General features: G+C 36.9%; 1 protein-coding gene across 1 annotated transcript in view; it reads right to left on the bottom strand.

The window, feature by feature from the left end:
* Positions 1 to 400: 400 nt before the first annotated feature.
* PPP3R1 (protein phosphatase 3 regulatory subunit B, alpha) overlaps positions 401 to 25,142 on the bottom strand; it is a 41,357-nt gene continuing 16,615 nt past the window's right edge. The window contains exons 2-6 of the mRNA XM_068403912.1: positions 17,885 to 17,924; positions 8,372 to 8,548; positions 6,015 to 6,074; positions 4,860 to 5,044; positions 401 to 2,593 (exon numbers count right to left, since the gene is read on the bottom strand). Coding sequence (XP_068260013.1) covers positions 2,546 to 2,593; positions 4,860 to 5,044; positions 6,015 to 6,074; positions 8,372 to 8,548; positions 17,885 to 17,924 — 510 coding nt within the window. The 3' untranslated portion in view covers positions 401 to 2,545. The remainder of the gene's footprint in view (positions 2,594 to 4,859; positions 5,045 to 6,014; positions 6,075 to 8,371; positions 8,549 to 17,884; positions 17,925 to 25,142) is intronic.

The following is a 25,142-nucleotide window of genomic DNA, read 5'->3' as shown; positions in this document are numbered from 1 at the left end:
AGAGGTCTTGGGCCTTGCTGGAGAAAGAAGCTGCCTTTCATTTCCTACCTACATTAAGGTTAGGGGGGTTTTTTGTTTGTTTTTTTTAAACCACCTTCCACTTACCACAATCATTCTGAATTTAGTAGGATTTAAACAAGGTTATTTTATCCAATTTGGACATGTCACAAAGAGAACCAGATGTGCCTTTAAGAAAAAAAATACCTAAGTGGTCTTGAAACACTGAAATGAAGCCTGGAGGTATTCAGGGGACTGTCTGCACCCTGTACAGTTTTTCAATAAATCTTGATAATCGAAGAGGGGACAAAAACCGTGATGAGCAAGTTTTTCTTCAGATCAGGGTGCAGAGCTGCTTTAAGAGGAACAGGAAAGGTCTAGATAAGTACTGAAGCACTGCAGCCAAGGTTCAAATATTTTATTTTGTATTCATATAGTATGAAGGTTCTTATAGTTCCCACAACATATGATGTCGCATGCAGAGGAAAAACTAAACATTCAACATAAATCATTTTTCCCCACACAAACTAAAAAAAAACAAACCAAACCCTCATCCCTCCCCTTCCAATCCCCCTTAAGGAAATAACATTAGCACTAATTTCTATAATGCCAGCCAAGATATGCACAAGCAAGTAAGAGAAATCGAAAGCATTTGCTAAAATGTTTGTAACAAATACTTATGTACAAAAAAATTCACAAAAGACTAGTTCCCCCTTGAAGCAGAGCACATGGCAGTTGACACCGGAACAGATACAACCACTGGCTGGGATTATAAGCCACGTACTGATCCAGAGGAAGAAAAGTTACATGTAGTGGAGAGTTTTGTTTTGAACATTAACATTTACCAAAGTTTGGCAACATTATCTTTTAAATTATGCAAATTATGTAAACAAGAGGAACATTTCAAATCGATCTACATGCAAAACTTCATGTCATGCAAGGACACCAAGCACCTGGATTTCTCTCTCACAGACAGAGCCCATGATGTGCAGCACTCAGTTGAAGGAACAGCTATGGCAGACAGGTGCTTGACTGAAGGAGGTTCAGACAACCTGCGCTTTCCACTGCTGATTATAAAACAATTCTTTTTTTTTTTAATAGAAAAACTACTATACAGGAAAGATGTACTGTCCTACAAAAATCTAGCAAATGTTTTTCTTCCAGCCAATAGTACCATTGCAGAAAAGGGAAGGGATGATATAAAGTTGTAAAACATGGCTCGCTACTTTTATGTCACACAAATATATCAAGTTACCATCCGTTACAAATTATGATATGGACAAATCTAGAAAAGAAAAAAAAATTCTCCAGGCAAAGGCCTGGAGAACCGCAAGAGGTATAAATTTAGATAGTGTGAAGTTTTCCTCCTCTATGGCATAGGTTAACAAGATTTTCCCTCTGTATGAATCCTATATACATATATATATATATATATAAAATATTACCAGTTATTTATGCTACCTGTAGTATTCTTTAAATGCAGAGGGGAAACTATCATGGTTGAAAAAACAGAATTTAAATGGCATGAACGTTTTATAATCTAAGTACTGTATAAAATAAGTAGATGGGAATCCTGCACAGTTACGTCGATCCTAATTTCATTAAGCTAAGCACAAGAGAAAATCCTGAATGCGTCTAAGGCCTTGAGCAGCCGTATCTAAAATGGATCCAGAACAGCAGATTTGCCTGAACTTCAGGACAGCTGTAACTGCTCCGCGTTCCCAGGTGACAAAATCGAGCAGCCATCAAAGCATTCCACAGTTACTATATGCACACGAGGGCTAGTTCTTGGCAGTAGCATTAAACTAGATTCTCCTATTACGTTGAACTGTAGAACTAAGTTATTTAGCAAAGAGACACAGTCCCTGGTAATATATTAACAGGTATAAATAAACTTAAGTCTCCTGTGTTACAAAAAAAAAAAATGTAATTAAGGTGAATTAATAAGAAGCAATGCTTTGTCAGCCAGTCAATATATAGAAACATCTGAACAGTCACAGGAAGAGAGTTGACCTAACACCCAGGTAAAATTTTACATTCTTCTACTATATATATAAAACTGTGTGAAATAAAAGTAAGGATGTATATCCATATATTGAACTGTTAATATTCTGCTTGGCACTTTGTACTCTAGTTTTGTTTCTGAATCAAGTATATTAAATTAAAGCCCACCTAGCTACTACATATAGAAAGCTACATATATATCTATATATAAATACACACACACATATATATATATAGATAGATATTTCCTTGTTATAAAAGATGAAGAAAAATAAATTAAAAAGCCAACCCCTTCCCTTTCTCCACCACACTGATATGCTCTTTCCATCTTTGCTGTCCTTCAGACTTTAAAGTGCTACACTGAGTTATTGAGAGAACAAAAGTTCAATAACACTTAGTTGGCTTCATGAGGCTCATGTTGGAAAATGTGGCTTCACAGAGAAAAATACTTCCATTTAAATACACAGAGAGCATTGCTGGACGTCTTGAGCAGATCTTCAGAGATGGAGAAGAAAGCAAAAGTGTTGGGTGGTGCCCTACAGAGTCACACATCTACGACCATCTTTTTGTGGATATCTAGGCCTCCTACAACCTGGGAGGAAAAAGAAGTGTTCATAAATAGATGAGAATTGGAAGTTAGCAAGATACAAAAGATCACACTTTATTCAGAAGATACATTCAGGTCAATCATAATTATGGTACTTCCCTGGCCTACCCAAACTAATTTAACATTCCACAAGCACTATGTGATATGTGAATGAATTACGTATGAACCAAGGTAATTATATTAGTACAATTTACACACTCATGGGCCTGAAAAACTGCCTAAGTTACACCATTTTGGCTTTCCTCCCCCATCTCACATTCTGACCTTGTGTTGTGTTTCAGCACATTAAATGAAATGCAAACTTTATTTCTAAAACACCCTGTAAAACTGAGCATCCTGACATGAGAAGCAAAGGGCCTTAGGAAAGGCGGGAGGATTTCTGACAAAACTGCATGCACCCAAAAAAGAATTACCAGTGTTCAAAGGCGGAAGATTCACACAGAGAAAAGAAAAAGAAAGGTGTCAGAGGAGCTTTTTACAATGCGGAAATAAAATTCAAAGGCCAAATACCACAAACGAAAAGGTATTTTTGTAGATAGCACAAAACTCAAAGAAGGTAAAATGCAAGAACAAGAGGATGAGAGCTCACAGGAATGAAAGGTGTCTTGTCAGGAGGTCAACAAAAACTGAAGACATTAAAGGAACGGTAGAGGAAAATCAAACAGTAGTACAAGACCTTGGGCAGAAGCCCAAGGACAAAAGAAAAGAAAGGGCAACAGCGTATTTGATGGATGGCTGGAAGACAACGGGCCAGTGCAAGAAATGAACAGGTATTTCACTAATCTAGGTGTCTGCAGCTGCAAAGAACTCAGAACGAGTTGCAGCATGACCACGTGTTTTCACATGATGCCACAGAAGTAACTAAACACTACAAAAAAAAAAATATGCAGACAATAGAACTTTTTGCTTTAATAGGTTGGGGGAGGGCAGATTTTGTTTTTCCTTTTTTTTAGAACTTTCATTGATCATGAGTATGAACAAGTTCTGTCTGAACTGAAGTTGTAAATTCAAAAAGCAGGAAACAAAAGCAATGCTGGAGTGCCTATGAACTCAAACTGTGCTACCCAGGTATATGTTCATTAATACACCATTTAAAATTAATGGGTCAGCACTCATTATTGCTCTTTCCAAACATTCAAGTTTCAATGTGTCATTTACTTTTTTTTTTTTTTTAAGGAGAGAAGGAAGTTAAAACTTGCTGTCAATTAATTAAACAAATACATGACATGGGTGAAAAATCAACCACTTCAAGTGTCAAGTGCTACGTTCAAGCATTCTGCAACCCAAAGTTTTTAAAACATGCCTTTCAACTGTTTGTTCTTTTTCAAGAGCAGCACTTGAGGGGTTACTCTCCCTGTAACTGACACAAATCCGCTGCCCTGGCCTCTCTAAAATCCCTGTGGCCTTTGTAAAATCCCCCTGTTCTGCAGATGGTGATAATCTCCCCAGGCTCTCTCCACACCCTGCAAAGATAAACCTTTCTAAAGGGTGATTTGGAGCAGACACCTAGTTTAGAGATTGGGAGATTAACCTAAAGTTAACCTCGGTGGAACACACCTCTCCCCCTCCATGCACCACCCTGACAGTGACAGGTTTTAAAAGGGAGCTCTGCCCTGACGTACTCTAGTTTTACAGCCTGATTCGGATGGTTTGAAGCATTTCCCCCACCCCTGCCCACCATGCTTTGATTTTTTTCACTCAGTGTATTCTACTAAGCAGCTAGAGACACTTAGAACTGAAAGCCTTGTTTCTTTTTTAATCAAACGTAACTGTTGAAAACAAGGACAACCAGCCTCCTGCAACAAGCCAGTCACTCGCAACTCATCTTTAAAGCTGCTAATTTCTACCAGCACAGAGACTGGAATCCAATATACGTCTTCATGTCAGGCTAGCATTTTAGTCTAGATACAAAAATAATTAGGACTGGTCTTGTGTTTAGTATGTCGTAAAGTGACATAGAAATTACTTCATAAAAGTTGCTGTGCTCTGAACGAAGCAATCTTCTTCTGGCACGTTAGATTCAACCTGAAGGAACCCATTCGTGACTTGCTCATAGGCCATAAAACACGTTGCTCTGTTGGAAGCCGCGAGACAAAAATGCCATCGATAATAAAGCTGTGTCAAAGGGTGACTGTTGCCAGATCAGAACAAACACGCTGCTTTTATATAGTTTTACTCTTTATACTTTTTACTCTTTTTCCTCCTTTTTTTAAATTCCAAATTAGCAAGGTTTTCTTTAGAGGTTACTTACAGCACAGAATTCTTCAAAGGATATTCTTCCATCACCATCCTTATCTGCATTAATTATGGTTTTATCTACAATTTGCTGTAACTGAGTGTCTTTGAGATTGTTCCCGACCATCATCTTCAGCACCTGGAAGAGCTCTCCATTTGAGATATAACCATCTTTGTCCATATCGTAAATGCGAAAAGCAACTGCAGAAGTAAAAAAAAAAAAAAAAAAAAAAAAAATGTAAAACTTTCAGGAACAAATGTGGTCGGAAAAGAGCAATAGGAACAAAAAAAGCATGTGCTTTGCATTAACCATAAGTGATGACACAATCCTGCACAAACTGAGAAAAATACTGCATTTTAAGTGAGATTTCTAACCTTTCCGTTTCATTCTGACAAACATGAAACACCTGGAACAGTGCAATGCATGGTGCTACTATTGAATTTAAAAGAAAGAACTCACTTTAGAAATGTCAATCAGGATTGTTTTAGGACCAGCAGTAAAAGAACTCTATAATAAACACTGAACTGGAAAAATCTTCACCACCTTAAGTAAAGCACCCAGGTAGCAGTTCATTTGCAAGGAGAAAAAATTACAGCCTTCCAGGGAACAGATGAATCAAAATCCCACCTGGTTTTACTTCACTGCCAATAATTTAGCATTAAGACTAAATTTATTTTTAAACGTTTCAGTAAAGCAAATTTCTTTCCTAAGCCTATATTATGTCTTAGTTATTGAAAGCTACATCTATGACTGAACCTATCCCTTCCCTGCTCCAAAAGCCTGGGTCAGGTTGTATTCCTGAGATGCAGTCCTCAAGCAAGAATTTAATGCTGGTCTACTGCAGTAGCAAAAAGTTTAACATTATTTTATGCTCCCATAAAGCAAAGCACATTGCTACGCTGTTTTGTGAATCCTTACATGATTTTTTTTTTTTCAAATGGGAAGCAACTGGAGATATTCAGAAGGCAACCTCCTCAAACGTTCCCCGCAGAAAAGGGTACTGGCAAATTCTTCCCACAAGTGACGACGTGTGCAAAAAGCTTTACAATCTGCCTTCATGATTTCCCACTTTTTAAAAGAATCTGTATTTGCTGATTTCTCAATGTTAACTAACCAAAGGGTACTTCTGAGGATCAATAAATTTTTGTTAAGGAAAATCAAAATACTTACACCTCAACTTCTGTTCCTTATCTCCTTTGACACTGAACTGGGAGACTCCTTCTATAAATTCTAAAGAATACAATAAAGAAAAGCATTTATAAAAAAAGTCTGTTTTTTAATAAACCCAGGAAATCAACATTCAGAAGTTTTTTAAAATTGTAAAGAGAATCTAAATTACCTTAAAATCTTTAAAATATTGCCTACCCTGTGACACTTAAGTGTCCACATACTTTGATACTGTAAATGTTCTTTAGTGGGAAGTACTTAATCCAATACTGTGCTCACTAAACAGACTTGTTCACACCAGTATTTAAGTAATTTTGTTACTAGACTTTCACCTGAACCTGATATAAAACTCCATGGAGATCTCTACTAAAGCTGCTCCAGTGGGGATTCTAACTGTACAGCTCCTCTCAGGAGGTTTCTCAACTTAAAGCAAGAATTACAGGAAAACTGCTCTAAAACAAATTCCTAAAAAAAACATTATTTCTATAAGAAATAGGGTTAAAAAAATTTACATTGTTGAACAATGAAGTCATTATCCCAGGAGCAAACTCGAGTTGCCAAAAAAATAAAACCCTGGGATGTGACGGGTCAGGATGAGATCCTGTAACTAGACTTCTTAGAGCTTTGGGTGGTAAAAAAAGACAACAGCACAAAACTGGAAGCTAAGCTATGGTATAGAAAGAACAGAGAGGTATTGCAATGTAGCATTAGGTTGAAAGGCCTGCTACAGTTTCAACAAGTTTTGTGAAATTAAGTCAACAATTCCTATGTTATTTATCAACAAAATGCTTGACTGGTAACTTGAGTTTTACTGTTATGTTTACGCAAGATTAATCTAAATTTTGGGTCTTTCAACAAAAGACTGCAAGTTTCCTCCCACTAGTAATTTTTCTTTTCATAGAATCACAGAATGGTTTGGGTTGGAAGGGACCTTCAAAGATCATCTCGTCCAACACCCTGCCACAGGCAGGGACACCTTCCACTAGACCAGGTTGCTCAGCCTGGCCTTGAACACTGCCAGGGAGGGGGCATCCACAGCTTCTCTGGGCAACCTGTTCCAGTGTCTCACCACCCTCATTGTAAAAAATTTCTTCCTTATATCCAATCTAAATATACCCTCTTCCAGTTAAAAACCTTTCTTTTGAACTTCCCTCTGAGACAGAAATAAAGAAATTAAAGGAATAAAACTTGGCCAGATGACAACAACAGAATTCACTGCCACTTACTACAGCAGCATCATTTTACTACGCAAGATTGATTTTGACAGCTTCCTGTTCCCACCCAAGAGGAACAGCTCTTGGTGGTTATATTAATCACAGCTCAATGTCACATACAATACAGCATCATCTTTCATCACGGCCTATTTTTCACAAGGGGATTTTGGACAGTTACATACAAAAATTACTGCTTTGGAAACTGATACCAAGAAAAAGTCTCAAAAAACTCAACATTCCAGTTACACTGTAGTTCTCCCTACAGAAATTTACAGGCTTTTGTAAAGGTTAGCAGCTTTTGTATTTTAACATTTTATTTAACATGTCAGCCTGTCAATATAAATAAGATTCAATAACTTTCTCCAAATTAAAAAAAAAAACAAAAAACAAACTCTCAAGAAAAATTAATTAACCTTTTCTAGTCATGAGCAACAAGAGACAGTAAGTATTACCTTGAACGGAAACTACAGACATCATCACTTCTAAGGGTCAGTGCCTGTTTTAACATAAACTAATAACAAAGATTTTTAACCTGCTGGCCTTTTTAATCTTGAATATTTAAAACAAGTCCAAAATTTTGGAGGAATGTACTAAATGTAAACTTGGTTTTCACTTTAATTATCTATCTAAGATCATAAAAAGAATCCTGTAAAGGTAGTAGCAACAGAAAAATTTGGACCGCTTTCACAATTTAGAAATTGTTTTCAAAATACTCCAAAAGAGATGTCATAACAACATTTGGATAAATACAACATTTGCCCAGGTACGACACTTACACAGTCTACCCCACTTTTTTCATAGTCTCTTCAGCCTAAGAATATACTTCAGATATCACCACAATTAAGGGTCTGAATTAGTGTACTTTAAGAGATAGTTAATGAGTAGTCCTAAATCAGTATATGACCTGGAAAGCTGCTACTAAACAATCTGCTCTTTTTAAGCATTTCATTCAGAAGTGAAATGAAATGCCCTACCATGCCAGAGAAACTAGTTGTACTAATATTCAGTTTCACTATGAATTAGCACCTTATTTTGATTAACAAGTTTTCTTCACTTCTCCTTTCTCAGCTAAAGCAAAATTTGAATTCCAAGGCTCCAGGAATTCCAACACAATACCCCCACCGGTCGCAAAGCACTGTGTCTTACCTTTGAAGTCCACTTCTCCATTTCCATCCGTGTCAAAGATATCTATTACTCGCTGTACTAGTGGGTTCTGTTGCAATTCAGGTAAAGACATGAACTCTTCCACGCTCAAAGAACCAGAGTTGTCCAAATCAAGCTTCTTAAATCTCTTTCCTAGTCGTTTTATCTCATCAGCATCAACTGAAAGGCAAAAAAAACCCCACCACACCTATTCTCAGAAATGCTTCAGTAAACCCTTTGCCAGTTAACCACAATGCACATTTCATTGCTTTCCTACCAGAATTTCTACGTTATTGCAACTATTAAACCCTCTCATGGAAGATTATAAAGATATTGTCAAATTCTGAGGACAAACACAAGCCTTTTCCTTTTATTTTAAATAAAGCTTACCTTTTTTCCTCCCTGCACCAGCCATAATACAGTTAGACTTGTGACTCACTGAATACCACATGCTGACACAACATTTTTAAGGACTGAGGGTGCTTAGCTAGTTCTTAGTCAGACAGCTCTAATAAATACCAGGTATGAAGAAATTAGAGACTGAGTTTTCTTTGAAGAAGCTACTATTACATTCACGCTAGACTAACGTAATAAGTTAGAAAGACAATTATATTAGTAACCATGTTAGCAAAACTAGTGCTTCTTCAGCACACCGAACACATGAGATCTGCTGGGATACACGCCAAGTTAAGCAGGTTAACACAGTCCCACTGTTGACCAGTTATCACTCACCTATTCAAAACATCACCCAGACAGACCTAAGATAATTTTTCTTCCTCCATCTCAAACAGAAAATAGACATACATGTAGTCATGATGTGCACACATCTATTTTTTTGTCCCAGAAATTAAAGCAGATTCAGGTTCTGCAGCAGTACCACTTCATCTATCCTCTTAACATTTAAAGAGCGTCTCAATTAAAGCATATACCCTCTGCTTTACACCTCTGATTTTGCCAGGAATAGACTAAATCTGTGAATCTATAAACACCACTAAAAAATCTTGTACTCAGTACTGAAAAGCTTGAAAAATTTTCCCTGTAACAAGCTGAAAATTCCCTATCAGCAGCTTGATTTATGAGACCAAAGTTAGTTCACGAATTGCTCACCATGTTTGGGTATAAAGGAGGAACTGAGGTTCTTAGTAAGTCCTAGAAGGTGGCCAGCATACAGCAAACCACAGCGAACATATCTTACAGAGCCTGAAGCTTTCAAACTCCACATACCAATTTCTTTTCTAACATGAAGTCTCAACATTTCTTAGCTCCATTTAGTGTGTTTGCTCCAATAGTAAAAGAAATTGTTTCTTCACTTCTACAAGGCACGTATCTACCACCTGATCCACTTTACATCACATTAATACCTTCTTAGGCTTTTGTAAAAGTGCAGCATAAAAACAAACAGCATTTAGTCTTTCCAGCACATAAGGTCAGCCAATATACAGAGCTTTACCTTTGGAAATTGTAGCTGATTCAAAGACCTGATTCTCTACCAAACCAGTAAAAAAAAACACCTTCCACTTAAATTTCTTAATATCCTTGTCTAAAAACCAGACACAAATCCAGAGATACACACAACTGCAGTATTTCAGAATGAATAGGAGAGAGCACGCCAGAAGTCCAGAAGCACAAGATGATTTTCTGTCAAGACTTATTTTGCCTGAATAGTAAATTCTGACATTCTGCAGTTCATCTTAGTCACCACTTGCAACTACAGAGGCAGAAGGCAAAAAAGGGTCAATACTCCCAGAACAATCTTCCCTTTGCTGTGCCAGCAAGTGACAGATCTGGTTCTGCCTCTCGGGCTATAAAAATAAGGCTAAACAGCACTTGCAAAGGCTTAAAATCTCCTCAGTTTCCAGTATGCAATTTAGTATTTCAATTAATTAGGCTCTCGACTGCAATACAGCCGCATTCCTTTTTTCCACCAGTTTATGCGAAAGCCTAGAACACGACTGAAGGTGTGTCTTTAACAGCACGACACTGCACCGCAGCGTCAAGAGCGCATTACTGTCGGCATAGCTACACAGAAACCCTTCTGGAGCCCTGTCACCATATGGTAAGCTATATGTAGAACATAATCACGAGACTAAAAGAAGACAGTATTAAAAGAGAGTGGCAAAACAGAGCTCCGCTGGCAATTAGCCCAAATAGTTGCTTATGAGTTCTGCCAGCACAAAATGCTGCTTCTCACCAATATCCTGCAGGTATTTGCCAACTCTTGCTTCTGTCCACTGCAACCCCTTGGTTCCCATTTTCCTCAAAATCTTAAAACTCTAAATGGAGTCAGTCAGTCTTTGAAATGGTAGGTGCTATCTACCCTCACTCCTTGCCCTGCCACCCTAAAGTTATCGCACCCACTACAGTTTAATGCAAAGCCAGCACCTTGGCACGCTGTTAACGTGGGAATCTCATTTTTACTGCAAGCTCTACTCCAGACTTGCAACTTGCATACAGAGAGTTAAGATCCTAAAAAAATCCTCACAGCATAAGCATTTGAAAAAGCACAAAAACATTAAGCATGGCTTGTCACACTACATATGTAACACATTTCCCAATGTAAAATGAATGTATGAATAGACATAATTTATACCTATAATACAATAATGTATATAAGGACTTGTCCAGCCATGACATCAAGTCTCTCTACTTTTATCAATGTTTAAAATGATGGCCCGGTCCAACCACAACTCTCCTGCTTCCTTACCCGGACTCAGAAATCACAACATCTTTCAAGTAACTGGCCATAACCAGACATTTGTTAAGACAAACCCCTCAACAAATGATCTGGTTTTGAAATCAGAAGTTTGCAGTTGCATCTAGAACTCATGCTGGGAAACCCTGAAATAAGTTCTGTGATGGTTACTATTAACTGTTTCCTACTGGAAAACAAACAAACAAACAAACAAAAAACAAACAAAAATAATAAAAGGTACATGCATTATTTATTTCTTTTAAAAAATTAACATCATTTTAAAGCAACTAAGCAGCAAATTGAAAGTATTATCTCTAGTGTATACAATGAACCTTCATCCTCTTACCAGATCAGTGAAATCTCACTTCCAATATTCATAAAGACTAGCACTGACTAAAACTGAAAGATTAAAGCCTCCTAAGCAACCTGAAATACTTCATAGTTCTGTAATTTCACAAAATCACAATGGAGAAAAATAAAAGCAGCATTAACATCGCTAGATCTCTTCTCACTTGCCACACAAACTAATGAGTTAATGAATTACAAGTTTTGAAACATTTCTAACTTACACTTAAGAAAACTGTAAGTATCAGAACACAGCAGTGACATTTTTACAAATCGGGATGGAAATGAAGAGATGCCTGAACCAGGACTGATGACCAGCAGCATTTGCTCAGAACCCCAAAGTAACATGAAGCAATGTCTTACTTCATGACTCCAGTCCATTTCCTGGTTTGGGAGCTAAAGTCCACAGTATTCTCCCTCACAAGTATATAAGCTAAGGCTGGAAGTGAGACCCAGAGTCCTGTCAATGTTCTGCTACAAAGTGGAGCTAGTTACCATGTATCCAAGTCAGTTAAACACTTCTAGGTAGCTTTAAATTATTACAGTTGACACAAAAGACAAGACCAACTCTGCCATCACACCGGCTGCAGTAGAGAGGTAAGATCTTCCATACAAGGTGTGCTAAGAAAGCAAGCTTTTGCCAGGAAGGTATTTTATCTCAAGCTAATCTTGTCTTTTAGCAGGATCTACCAATATGAATTAAAAAAGAACATTTTATGGGGATATTCAGACACTGATCCACAGCATGCAATGTTAACGAGCAATACTACACTGAAAATACATGCTCTGCCATCACCTGCTGGGCATAAGACCCACTGTTCAGTTAAGCTTTGCATTTGCAATTAGCCAGACACTTAAACTTACAAACCAGCAATGCTTAAGAAAAGATAAAATACCAATTTATTTTTTCTCTTTTAAAGATCGTAGTCAAGGAGGTCAAGATTATGGATGATAAAGACAAGAATCAGATGATGGGAAGGGGAAGAGGTTGGAGAGGCACGTAAGAATATTTCTCAAGAATGTTTTTTTGTGTTTTACCAAACTGTAGCAAAGCAACAACCACCTAAATTATGAAATTAAAGTCTTCACACTTAGAAAATGTTAATTACTCGTTCTCCACATAGACACACATGCAATTTCAGAGCTCATACAGTCAATTCCAGTTCAACTGCACCACACAGTCCAGGTACAGATGTTTAGCAGCAGTTTCTACGAGACATGGGATTACTAATTTCTCATTCCAAACCTTTAAACATTCAAGCAAAGGGTTTGCCTGCACTAGAGATCAGAGAGAGGTTCTACTCTTGGGGGAAAAAAACAAGTCAAAGAACAGTACTGAAGAAATTAGTCTCCCTGCCAAAAGCTGACCAAATAGCAACCTCGTCCAACGTTTGTTTCTGGCAATGGACACACAATGGAGGAGAGGACTTAGAGGAGGAAATAATGAAAAAGCAAAGTAATTACAGGAATAGGAAAATTTCCTTTAAGAGTTCATGAGCGTAAAAGCCTCTGTTTGTAATGAACATACACAGACAACATCTGCAGATCAGTGTTTCGTAACTGACTGTACGAGAATCTCATATCAGAACGTTTTCATTATTTTTTCCTTAAATATATTGCAAGTACCTCACCTACCTTTAAAATACTTTACACAATCTGAAATTTTAAAAGCTTATACACTTTTAAATATTCATATTTCAGTGACATCTTTGTCTTCTTAAAATGGCTTTAAAAAATAAGAATAATATAAAATAAGGGATGAATGCATTACAGTATAAGCCTTAAATTTGCATAGTTTTTGTCTATTCTTTTGTCCTTCAATTCACAGTCATCATTTCTGCTGACTCCCTCTGCCTGGGATGAACTTACTTGAAAACTATGTAGGTTTTCTGGGTTTTGGGGTTGGTTGGTTTGATTTGATTTGGATTTTTAAAATGAAAACAGCATACATTTACACATAACAGCAAATTTCAATAATATCCTATTCATTTTTTGTTCAGCTTTCCTCCCCAAATGCACATATACAACAGTGCTCGTCTATGATGGATGTGCCCCTTTTTACCAGACCGCTTTTTCCTCAGTATTTAGCAGCAGACTGACTTTCTGAAAATTTCACATAATAAACTCTGAAGAAAATACTATTGAATTAAATTGTCAGAGCCTGAACAAAATACTACTTCCCTTCTTCTCTGAACGCTCCTTACAGGCAACCTAGTGCCCACACAAACATCCTGAAGCTATACTGCAAACGCAAGGCACAGAATGGTTCAGATACAGCGCAGGTTCCTGAGCTGGAAGGACTGATGGTGGCAGCAGCAGACAGAATTCTACAAGACAAGCTCAGGAGAGCAGGATAGAGAGAAAAACACCAGGAAATCCAAGTCCACAATAGTGTAAACCGGGTGATAACATCACTGAGCAATATAAGGAGGCTCAAGCTTTGTTTATATCATTTGAGGCAGAGTTTGCCTGTGACTCATCCCAGTGGTCTGAGCCTCCTTGAGCTCTGGCCGCAGTGAGTGCTCCTCTGACCTCAAACTGAAGTTGGCCTTTTTCTGTGCTTTGCTCACCAGCTGACATGAGGCTCAGCAGAATCTGAAAGTATCCCATCAGTTGGGCACTGATGCCTGAGCTTACAAGCATACTAATTGGCTAGAAATAATACCTGGCAAATGTTTTTCTTTAAAAGGCTTTGGTAGCCCAGTAGAAACATCAAATTATTCTGGTTTAAAGCACATTTATGTGCTTTAAACTATTTATTTCATAATCCATTTTGAATTTCATTCACCTTGTAAATAACACAACAAGGTGTTGTGTTTTTTAAGCAGTTCCAGTATTAAGGATTTTTTGTTAAAGAACTATCAGTATTTTCAAGATTCCTCTTCCATCCAAGTATTAAAATTCTAGAGCAAACAATACCTGCTTCATAGCTTTAATTCTTCTGCATACATCTAAAAATGGGATGAATCAGGTTAAAAATGCAAGAACTCCATGCTTCCAAGAAACCACATGCAAATGCTCTGTGTAACTCCCATTTTAGTACAGTAGCTTTATCTTTCAGCTGGACAGTCTCTAATATGTTGATACCTATTACTGAATACCCCTCTCCTTTCCCCCAACACAACAGCAGAGGATGATCAGTGATGTTTTAAAACCATCGTTTGTTTCAAGCTGTTACTCACATAACTGATGCTCAGACAGTATTGTAAAAAGCAGTCAAGTGGCAACTCAAAAAGCTTTGCTAAAAGCCAATTTCTGGAGTGCAATGTGCTCTATGTGAAAAAAGTAATTTCAGAAAATTTGTTTTAATTATATTTTTTCTAGTCAACGTAAAGTGCATGGCTAGTTTGCTATTAATATGACAATCAAAAGTAAAGAATGCCTTAAAAATACAGATCTCTCTGAAATTCACTACATTCACTGATATTTTAACAGGATAATTGCTTATGTATTCAGAAGCACTGTACATCCATTGCTGCAGAGTACACAGCACTTACGCAGCCATGTGCAAAGCGTACAAACCTTAGAAAAGCTGTACATCTCTCAGCAAAGAAGTGCCGGGCAGCTCTGAAATCTAAGTGTTTACCTAAATGTTTAAACCTGTATTTAGAAGATTGGATTTTCAGATACTCTTTAAAATACTGGCTCAAAGTTACAACTAACAAAAAACAGACCAGAGTGTGGTCACAGAGAGCCTAGTTTCCACATATTTTTCAAATATGAGATCATTATAAACAAGAATATTGCGAAGGTATTAGAAAAAATATTTTTGTAACTAAAACATGTTCTGAAATTTATTTTAAATGTTTCCAGGTTAAAAAAAAAAAGTTTTTTCCTCCATCAAAATGGATTACAGAGATCTCAAAATAAAACAGACCTTCAGCAAAAGCTCTCACCTCTATCTACAGTCTCGTCTGATTCACGAATATAATGTTTCAGAGTAGCAACCAAGACAGCCATTTCAGTCTTGGAGATCAGATTTCAAAAAGATGACGCCCTTGAGAACACATTCAACCACTTGTCTTGTATATGCTTACACGCAGCTGGCCTAATCCTTTTCATGACTTCAGATGTGTCAATTACAATTTTTTAAGTTAGAAGAGAGATACTAGTCTCCTTATCCTAAAACCAAAACATATTATAAAATATTGTTTATTAGTGTTAATTATTTTCTACTATAAAATACTATACTGTAAAATATTGTCTACTACACTATAAAATAGTTTTCTTCACAGCTTTTTGCCATGGTAAGTTTCTTATGGATAATTTGACATAGTTTGGCTGACATCAAATTTTCACCATGTAAAACAACACTAGATTTTCAGTAGTTTCTCAGACGCAGCGCAGCTGAGAAACAAAACCATACTATTTTAAGGAATCCAACAACACTAATTCACCCACTGAAATGAACTGATGTTCTAAAATGAAGGGTAAAAAGAGTATTCTTGTCTATTTAATGGTTTGCATCCTCTGCATAGTATCCTGAATTTGCTTCCTGGAACTGCCAACTTTAAAACAAAATTATTCTTATAAAATGAGACACCAAAATAGTGACTGCAGTGCCCGGCAGAGGTTACAACCCAATGCCACCCTGCAAACAGCATAAATACATTATTGCTGACAGCCTCCCAAAAGCCTGAACATCCAAAAACTTTATCAAACTATCTTAAAAAATATCATCTGGTCTTGTCCTGAAAAGCTTTTGTCCTGTTAGTGACAGCTACTTGAAAGCATCATGAACATTTAACATTTGAAGAACAAGGTGAATACCTACTTAGTGGACTTACTCACAGACATGCTACTGTACATGTCTGTGCCCCAAACCAACCCTGCTCTTTCAGGATATTCAGGCATGCAGAATCTTTCAGCACAGTGCAATCATTCCAGTGATTAGGCACAAGCAAGCAAAGGGACATCTGTGATAACTACATCCTCCCTAGTGTATGTAGTTATGTTGCCCAGAGAAGCAGCTGACTTTCTCTCTCTGTGAGAAGGGCCACCAAAGCAGAAAAAGATTTAATCACACGAAACCTCAGATTTACACAATGATATCCTCAAAATACAGTTTAACCACAGAATATGATGCAGAAATCTTCTATTTCTCGGCAATAAAAGTGGGCAAACAAGCTCAGTAATAAATCTCTATGTTGGCAGTAGCTACCAATGAATATAGCTTGTCCTAGAATCCAAAGTTAAGGATGGCAACACACTGCTTACAACTCTGGCAGAGACTATCTAGTTAAAAAAATAATCTTCAGAAGCCAGTTTGTCCCTAAGGAAAAACTGACCAGTGGAGCAGTAACCTAAGATTGTTGTACATGATTCAGGATGAGACTACTGAAGTCGTCATCAAATATGAAACTTCCACCCACGTAGCCATATAAAAAAATATAAACTGAGAGCATAACACAGCAACGCAGTGCTGTGGATAAGATTCTCAAGTGCTTACAAACTGATGATTCGAATTATAATTCATGTGGACATGTATATTAAGCATAGAGGACTTGCAAGTTACTAGCTAAAGTCTCATTCCTCTGAAAAACATATTTAGAAAAAGATTATTCTATGATTATTTATTTTATATTACCATTTGACTTGTGAGAGCTGAAGTTCAGTTATGACTAGCACTGTGAAAGCAATCTAGAAGACAGCCCCTATCTTGAAGAATTTATTATCCTGTTTAAAAACAAGATCCGATTCACCGAAGATGAGGAATGTTATCAAGCAGCTCATACATACATAACACAGGTCTACACATGACTTAGTGCTGAAGAAAAAAAAGCAGTTAAAATTAAGTATGCTTAGCATAAGACCACAGGGACACTTCACAAGACAAGCCTTTCTTTGGTCAGCTTTAGGCAAGAAATACTTTGTAGGGCAGACCAATACTTTTTTTTTTACAGGGTACACTAACCCCATGAGACAGAGCGATGAATTTTATGCTCACATGGCCAAAAGTAAGTAACACCAAGTGGCTGCTCACCTAAACACCTGGCTGCAAGCATACACAGGAAAAAAACCGCTCTTTTAGCCTCAACCTCTCTTTCCTCTGAGGGTGCAAAGGCAGCGTAGGCAATATACTTTGCTCCTAACATAGCACATACTGCACCACAAGCTGTTCCACATCTCTGAGGAGCTGGCACTAGGACTGATGGAAAAGCCCCACCAGCTCATCTACCAGCTATAACGCTTCACTGTACAGACATCAAAACTATCCTAAGTTTGTTTCATATTCTAGTGGAAAAATTGAAAAAAAATCTTTGTAAGTGATTTTTTTAAAAGATTGACTGGTTTTTCATTTTACAATCTAACAGCAAAAGCTATATTATTTCAAATTTTCACCTTTTAATTTAACTTCTGGTTAGTTTATAAACTGCTTGACTTTTCAAGCAATAAATTCACACATGAAAGTTTTACATATAGATCTCCAAATAGGATTAACCTCTCTAATAATATAATGTAGCAATTAAAAAACTTACAGTGCGAGCACATTTCCAAAGGGTAGCTTGCCTCATTTCCCTGAAACACAAAAAAAGAACAAAGTTGCAATTATTCCCAAGTTAGCTTAGAGGAACTATTTTAAGTTTCAGCACTGTAAAAATCTTGGGCAATACAAGTTAGGTGGTTATTTAAATATATATACATACATATATATTAAACCCAACCACCAGGGACAGTGTTTTATTTGGATAGGTCTATGTTACCAAAACATACAAAGAAATTGAGAGGTCTCCTCTGATGAGAATTCCCATGAAAGTATCAGCAGTCCACACAATGACAAGAACTTCAATCCCATATTCTAAACTTCAAAAATCAAACTCACTACTTACATATTGTGCAAATGCTACTTTTCAAGTTAAAATAATATTTAGTTTCAAGACTTCACATAATCTGCTTTAGCATTTTATTTTATACACAGAAATAGACATGTCCTTATGAATTACCATGACAAACCTTACTCAAGGTAAGAAAATCACAGCATATTCTCTCCCCAGAGCCACCTGCCCACTCCCCCCAAAAAGGATTCACACAGGAAGAATGATGCAAGAGTGGTTTACATGACTAGAAATTCAGATGTAACAGCTTTACATTTAAATACTTTTGTAATGTACTATGTTAATATGTTCCTGTTTTGTAGCTGAATGGGAAGTTCAACTAAGATTTTTAAATCCTTGCTGCACTACAACACAGTCATAGCAAGAAGAGTCACAACCTGGACGGTACAGTCACTTTGAACTTGCACATACTGACATCCGCAACTACTGCAACATGAACATGAAAAGACGCTAAAATTCAAAGTTGGTATTTTTTCCCAAATGCCTCACTTTGAGCCAGAGAAGATCACAATACACACATGCTTAGTATTTTTTGGAATCAGTCAGCAAAGGAGTGACCAGATAACTGAAGAGATTCATAACCAGACATTTTCAAAAAAAGTATTTTTAAGGGAATGTTTTATACAAGAAAACAAAACATATTTCAGATGGGTCTAAGACACATTCTACTCAGCAATGATTCTCTTACGGTGTGGAACGTAAGGGATTCCATAGCTGAGCACTTGCACAGAAAGACTCCTCAAAATTATACAAAATTGAACAGAAATACAGATTACTTGACAGAATAAAAAAAAAAAAAAAAAAAACACTACATTTAGCCTGGAAGCATGCAACTGCATTTCCTAATAAGGACAGAAAGGGGCAGAACAAACATCTCATGAATATAAACATGTCTGAGAGGAGATATGTTGGTGGGGGGAGTTGTTTGCTTTTTTTTTGCCTCCAGAACACATACACTTTGCTTATCCCCCACAATCCACAAGCTCTCTTGCTTCTTTAAAAAAGTTAATACACTTGCTTTATTAGTAGAGCCGCAAAAGATAACAGCCTTAACTTCTTCCCCATTTCTACTTATAACCAAAGTAGCAGAATAAAAACGTAGACGAGGACCATCAGGTCCCTAAAACCTCAAAAGCGTAACTGAGGTATTCTACAAGAGAAACTTATTCCACTGTGGCAGGGAATCCAGGAGAACAGCACCACATAGAAAATCTTGGACAGAACCCAATCAGAGTCTTAGAAAAAACAATGAAGACCAAAACAGGTAGTAAAAGCATAGTGTATGTATATGAATATAAAAGGGAAGGGGATTTAAAATGGGGGACAGCAGAATTTTGAAACAAGAAGAAACAGGAACCAGGGGATCCAGCTAGGCTGCTCAAGACACGAGGTCATGAAGAGGCAAGAAAAACACCAGACTGGAAGGCTGCAAATCAAAGGAGAAAGTTGAATTAAAACCAGTGCACTTATGCACATGCACACACAAATATACAATCATAACTACATTAGAAGACTGTTCTGGGCACTTACATCCTTGTTCAGGTGTTGGGAGAAAGTTCATTTCTAGTACAGGCTACTGAAATCAATCTGCCTAAAGAAGCATAAAATGCTTCTGAAAATTGAGCAGGAAAAATTAAAAATGGGAATAACTTTTTTCAGTTCACAAACTAACTGTAATATTCATAAGGAGTCTTACTATGCATCTAGATGCACATGGTGGTAAGCCATAATGAAGTTAGCTACATGAAGTAGCCTAAAAAAATATGTGGAGAGCAGAGAAAAAAGTGAACAGACTTCAGCTTAGTTTTTCTGTGAAACAGTTACTGCTAAAAAGAAGTGTTAAGAATACTTACCTATCCAGGACTGGAACTTGGATATCTACAAAAAAAAAAATAGAAAAATCTAGTAAGTAACAATTTAAATTACATGAGTATTCAATATTTGCTACATAGTATTTGAAGAAGGTATTTAAAAAAGTAGTTACCTGCTATTGATGTGCTGAGTGTTCATCTTCACAGGAGAATCCAGAAGTCTATTAAGTTTTAAAGAGATTTTAATCCTTTTTTTTTTTTTTTTTTCCCCAAGCTACTCATGCCACGATTCCTGTTTGCACAGCTGTGACCTGGACAAACACAAAGGTGTTCCTCTATACCAAAGACTTGATCCTCAGAAATGAAGATTAATGATTTGGTCTTGTGGGCAGGCATTTTTCATCGTATTCTGAACAGCAGTACAAAAAGGTCCCTTATTTGTCCCCAAATACAATCAGTATGTGGATACGCTGTATGAGATACAATATAAGCCCTGAAACACAAATGCTAAATAGGCTGAATGTTTTCTTGCTGTTTAAGAATAGGTAGGTAGTCAGAGGTAAGATGGAAGGTCTAGCTACAGCCACATTAATGTGTTATGAAAAAAAGCAGGGTGGGAAGCACAGCTAGGAGACTTCATGAAGTATCAACTGAGCCCTTAACGAAAAGGAAAAAATCACGTACACATTGCCATCTGTACAGTTTTAATGCAAAGAATTACCAAAGTTTAAGACCAGGACTAGGTAGCATTCCAAAGAATGCTGGAAAATACAACTTTGTTATTGTACTAAGAAAAAATTTTACATCATAATTATAAACCTTATTTCACAAAAGAACACTGCAATGACATATTTTATTTTATAAAGTTTTAAAAAAAGATATGCATTTGTAAAGACAAAAGTCACTGTAAAATCTCCAAACAGCATCTGCCACTTCATCTCTGATGCAGAGTTCATTTATACAAATAAATGTGTAGAGTAACAAGGTTCTGATACAACTCTCAAGATTGCCAACTTAAAAAACCCTCATTACCATATTAGAGTTTCCTGCCAGATATATATTTAGCATACCTCACATGAAGTGAGAGTATCCTCTCACATACACCATATTAACACATTTAGAAAAGAGTGACACATGGTTTGTTGAAGAAATGCAGCTTGAACAGCATCAACACTCCACCACAGATCTACTTGGCACCTACGCCTAGTATAAAACACGCTTTCCTCAGCTGCATCTGGGTATTACTACCATACTGCTGGAGTTCAATTCTTTTCGCCCAAGTTACACGCTTAGAACAAGCGGCTGGAACACTATGGATATTCTGAATAGCCTTATCCTTTTAGAATAGTCTTGAATTTTTTTTTAATGCTGTTAGATCCCTACAAGTTAATTCCTGGTTAAACAGCAGCAAACTCATGGCTTATACACAGAAATAATCACAGATCAGGAACAGTCCAGAGTCTACTAACAGACCAAATTCTGAATACTGCAGAAATATCAGTTCCCTACAGATAAATCAAAACATGTCACTAAAAGTATTTCAGAAGATCATATGACATGCAGTTTGTTCCTTTAAGACTAAAAGTGCTCTTTGCAATTTATTCTCTACTCATTATTTTCCTTTTCTCCTTTCAGCAGCTGTGCCTTTTATTGATTAAGAATAACCTATCAATGAACTTTAGTGTCATTTCTTCTGTAGATTATCCATAACAATGTGCTTCTTGATTTCTCTTTCTTTGGCAGTTACTTCGAATGCTAATAGCTCGCTCTTCTTAAGATCAGTTTTGTACGTGCTCCTCAGAGGTAGCGTTGACAAGTTTCCTCTTAGTGAAAGACATTAAGAGCTGTGGATAGAAAATAAAAAAAGAAATTTGCAATTAGCAAAATTAGCAACAGAAGCTAAATTCTTAGCTGAAGTTATTTTACGAAACAGCTTGTACACAGAAAGACATCAGACTGCAAAACAGTTCTTCAGCATATATTAGTAGAACACACTTTCTAGATCTGTTTAATTGTCTGTTACTTTTCTGCATGATATACATATTTCTGTAAATAGTTCAGAGACTTAAATTATAGTGTCAGCCTTCAATTAGTTTTCTGCTTTTATAAAAGCAGAAAAATGTGTTTAAATGCCAGCAAGCCACAAGGTCAGCTTGGGACTCATCTCAAATTTAGTTCTCAAAAGATGATGTGTGAGGGACTACAAATATCTCCTGGAACAGTTTAAAAGTTAGATTGTTTCAAAGCTTTTGATTTGTTTCCATAGCCAGAAATGCATTAATTCAACAGTGTCAAAAGTGGTCCCCTAAAATGTGTTTAGTATATACGTACAGGAGTAGTTGTCTGAGATTTACTATGGCTTCTGCAGCAACGTACAAAGAAGCGTTGTAAGCTCATCCTTCTTGTAAGTGGCCCTAAACATGCAAACTGCCTTGACACTGCAGCTGGCTGTTACACCTGTGCACCAAAGCTTCCCACAGAAACAGAGCATTACTAATGTTTCTGCATTCATGTTTTTGATGTGTGGCACCTCGTGGGGTGCTGTCAACACACTATTACGTTGCGCTTCCTGCATTTGCTCCTGCACCTTCTACACTACTAATTATCTTTGTTATCACAAGACAGAAATTACAGTGTGCAAGTGAAACAGTTAACCAAGCCATGTCAGCTGAGGGTTAGAATGAAGGATTATCAAGATGACCAATTCTCAAATTACACAAATTTTTCATCAGCCACTACTACAACTAGAAAAGAATGGGAGTGTTAAGGGGAAGGATGACAGAGGCTGGCAGTCAGCATTTAAAAAGAGCCTACTCAAAGACAGTTCTTTCTCTTCCACAAACACACAAAATTATGCTCTATCTTTTCTCATTCTTCTCCATACCACCAAAATTAATGATTAATGAAAATTACCTGTTGCAGAGAATTCTTCCTCCTCCTGGTCCTCCTTCAAGCTCTTTTTCCATGCATTGCCATTTTCACAAAGCTTTAACAATGAAGAACTGCTTGGTGAAGAGAAGTTTGTTTTATTTTTTAAATGGCCCTTGTTTAACAAGTTACTAGAGCTTTGGCTGTCATAGGTTGGCACTGTATTCTTCATCAACAACCACCAGGCAAGTTGGCAAACTAAAAAGGATGGTACTTGTTATCCAAGCTGCAAAAACTTCTGCATGAATAGAACATGCCACACAGCCACATCCACAGTGGTTTAAATATTTGTTAAAATGAATTTTAGACAAAGCCCAGAGGCTTTAAGCCACTTCAATATTTGAATTTCAGAAAAATCTGCAAGATCTCACCTACTGTAATTTGTACATTTCATATGCAACTTACCAGAGCAATTAAAGCCTAACAGAAGTTTACCAGAGCACAGATGAAAGACATGCCCAAAGTTTCTGTAGACACCACAACAAATACTGCTTAAAACAAGACAAAGAGAAATAAGGTTTGGAAAAAAAGCACCAAGAAAAACACCTTCATCTACCCCACTTAGAAACAGCGTGAATATACCTTTTTTTGATTAAATCTGATTAGAAAAAGCAAAACACCCTCATCAAACAAACTACCCAATACAGAGAAGTTGTGTCTTAGCCTGAGAAGAGCTTGTGAATCAAGAAAAACCTGTTACTGATTATCTTCCAGTACATTTAAAAGGAATATCTAATTTGTACACTACAAAAGGAAACTTGTAAAGGAGATGTCACAGATAAGATTGTTAGGGAATCTGGCATTTGTGTTTGACTCAGAATAATTAAGTCACCTTTTAGGCTTTTCATTGCAGTCACTAAAAGAAACCTACTTAAAATTGGGGTATTACAATACAGTTACCAGAAAACAAGACTAGACTTAATTTAAGAGCTATTAATAGTGCAGACTAACTGCCAAAACTTAGAAATTAACATTTAAAACAACTTGATAACTTTTACATTGTTTTATGCAAAGCCACTACTAAGTACTTGCTTCGCATAAAAGTATTCCAGGCACAGGGAGTGCAACTCCCCCAAATACTAGCTCCTCGGAATTAGCAGCTCTCTAGCACAAGACTTCTACTCAAATACTAAGAGAATAAATCTACCTCTGAGGTTCTCATGACTCAATATTGAGTCAGATATTGTGATGCAAAAGAAATAAGTGAAGCCAAGAAATTAGAGGGCATTAAATTAGAAGACATGTAGACGTTTGAGCAGCTTAAGAGCAGTGACAGTTTCACTGTTGACCCCAAATTCTCAAGCTAGTTTCTAAGATCATGGCCCACAGAAGAAATTAAATATATAAAAATGCCTGACACCTGCCTCACATTCAGTAGGTTCCAAAATTAAATATCTTGAAGCTGTATGCTATACTACACTTCCCAATCTTATGTTATTGTTCCAGGCCATCAACAAATCCATTCACTCTTCTGAGGGGCAGCCTAATTCCTTGCCCCTCTAATGCTGAAGCTAAGATAGTATGACAGTAGTTTAAGATGCAACACTTCCAAGCTGAATCCATCTAAGATGACAATTTATTGAATCTTCACAATTACACAATTTTCACCCCCTCAGCTCTGCTTATGCCCCACTCATTTCTGTAACCAAAGCTGTGGAAGAGTCCTGCTCCATATTTCCTAGCCATCATCTTGTCTCTCCAAAAGTCCAATATAGCACCTGAAAGGTGGAAACCATCTCATTTCCCTTCTGGCATTTGGACTGTCCAGTCTAGGCACCTTGTTACCCTTTGGTGTGAACATTCAGTAGCCCACATGTGCAACAGAAGGAATTAAACAGGTTAAAAATGAGCAAAGAATTCTTACAGAGTATTCAGAAAAGCAAAGGATTACAGAAGAAAAAGAAGGAAAGAAAAGGCAAGAAAGAAAAAACATAGAAGCAGCAGCAACGGTACCAGATAAGTAGCACAGATCACAAGCATGACAGTAAAGGACTCAGGCATTCAGTTGGTACTTAAGAGTTGTGCTGCTCTTTGAGTAAAACTTCCCATTTAAATTGGTAATTTTTATTATTGATGAAACTCCAACAGCTAGAATTGCTATCATATATTGAATTCACAGAATGGCATGGGTCATGAAAGAAACAGAACATAGTATTTATGCT

Source organism: Nyctibius grandis, chromosome 1, assembly GCF_013368605.1.
Source record: "Nyctibius grandis isolate bNycGra1 chromosome 1, bNycGra1.pri, whole genome shotgun sequence".
NCBI lineage: Eukaryota > Metazoa > Chordata > Aves > Nyctibiiformes > Nyctibiidae > Nyctibius > Nyctibius grandis.
This window is presented reverse-complemented; position numbering and strand designations above follow the sequence as displayed.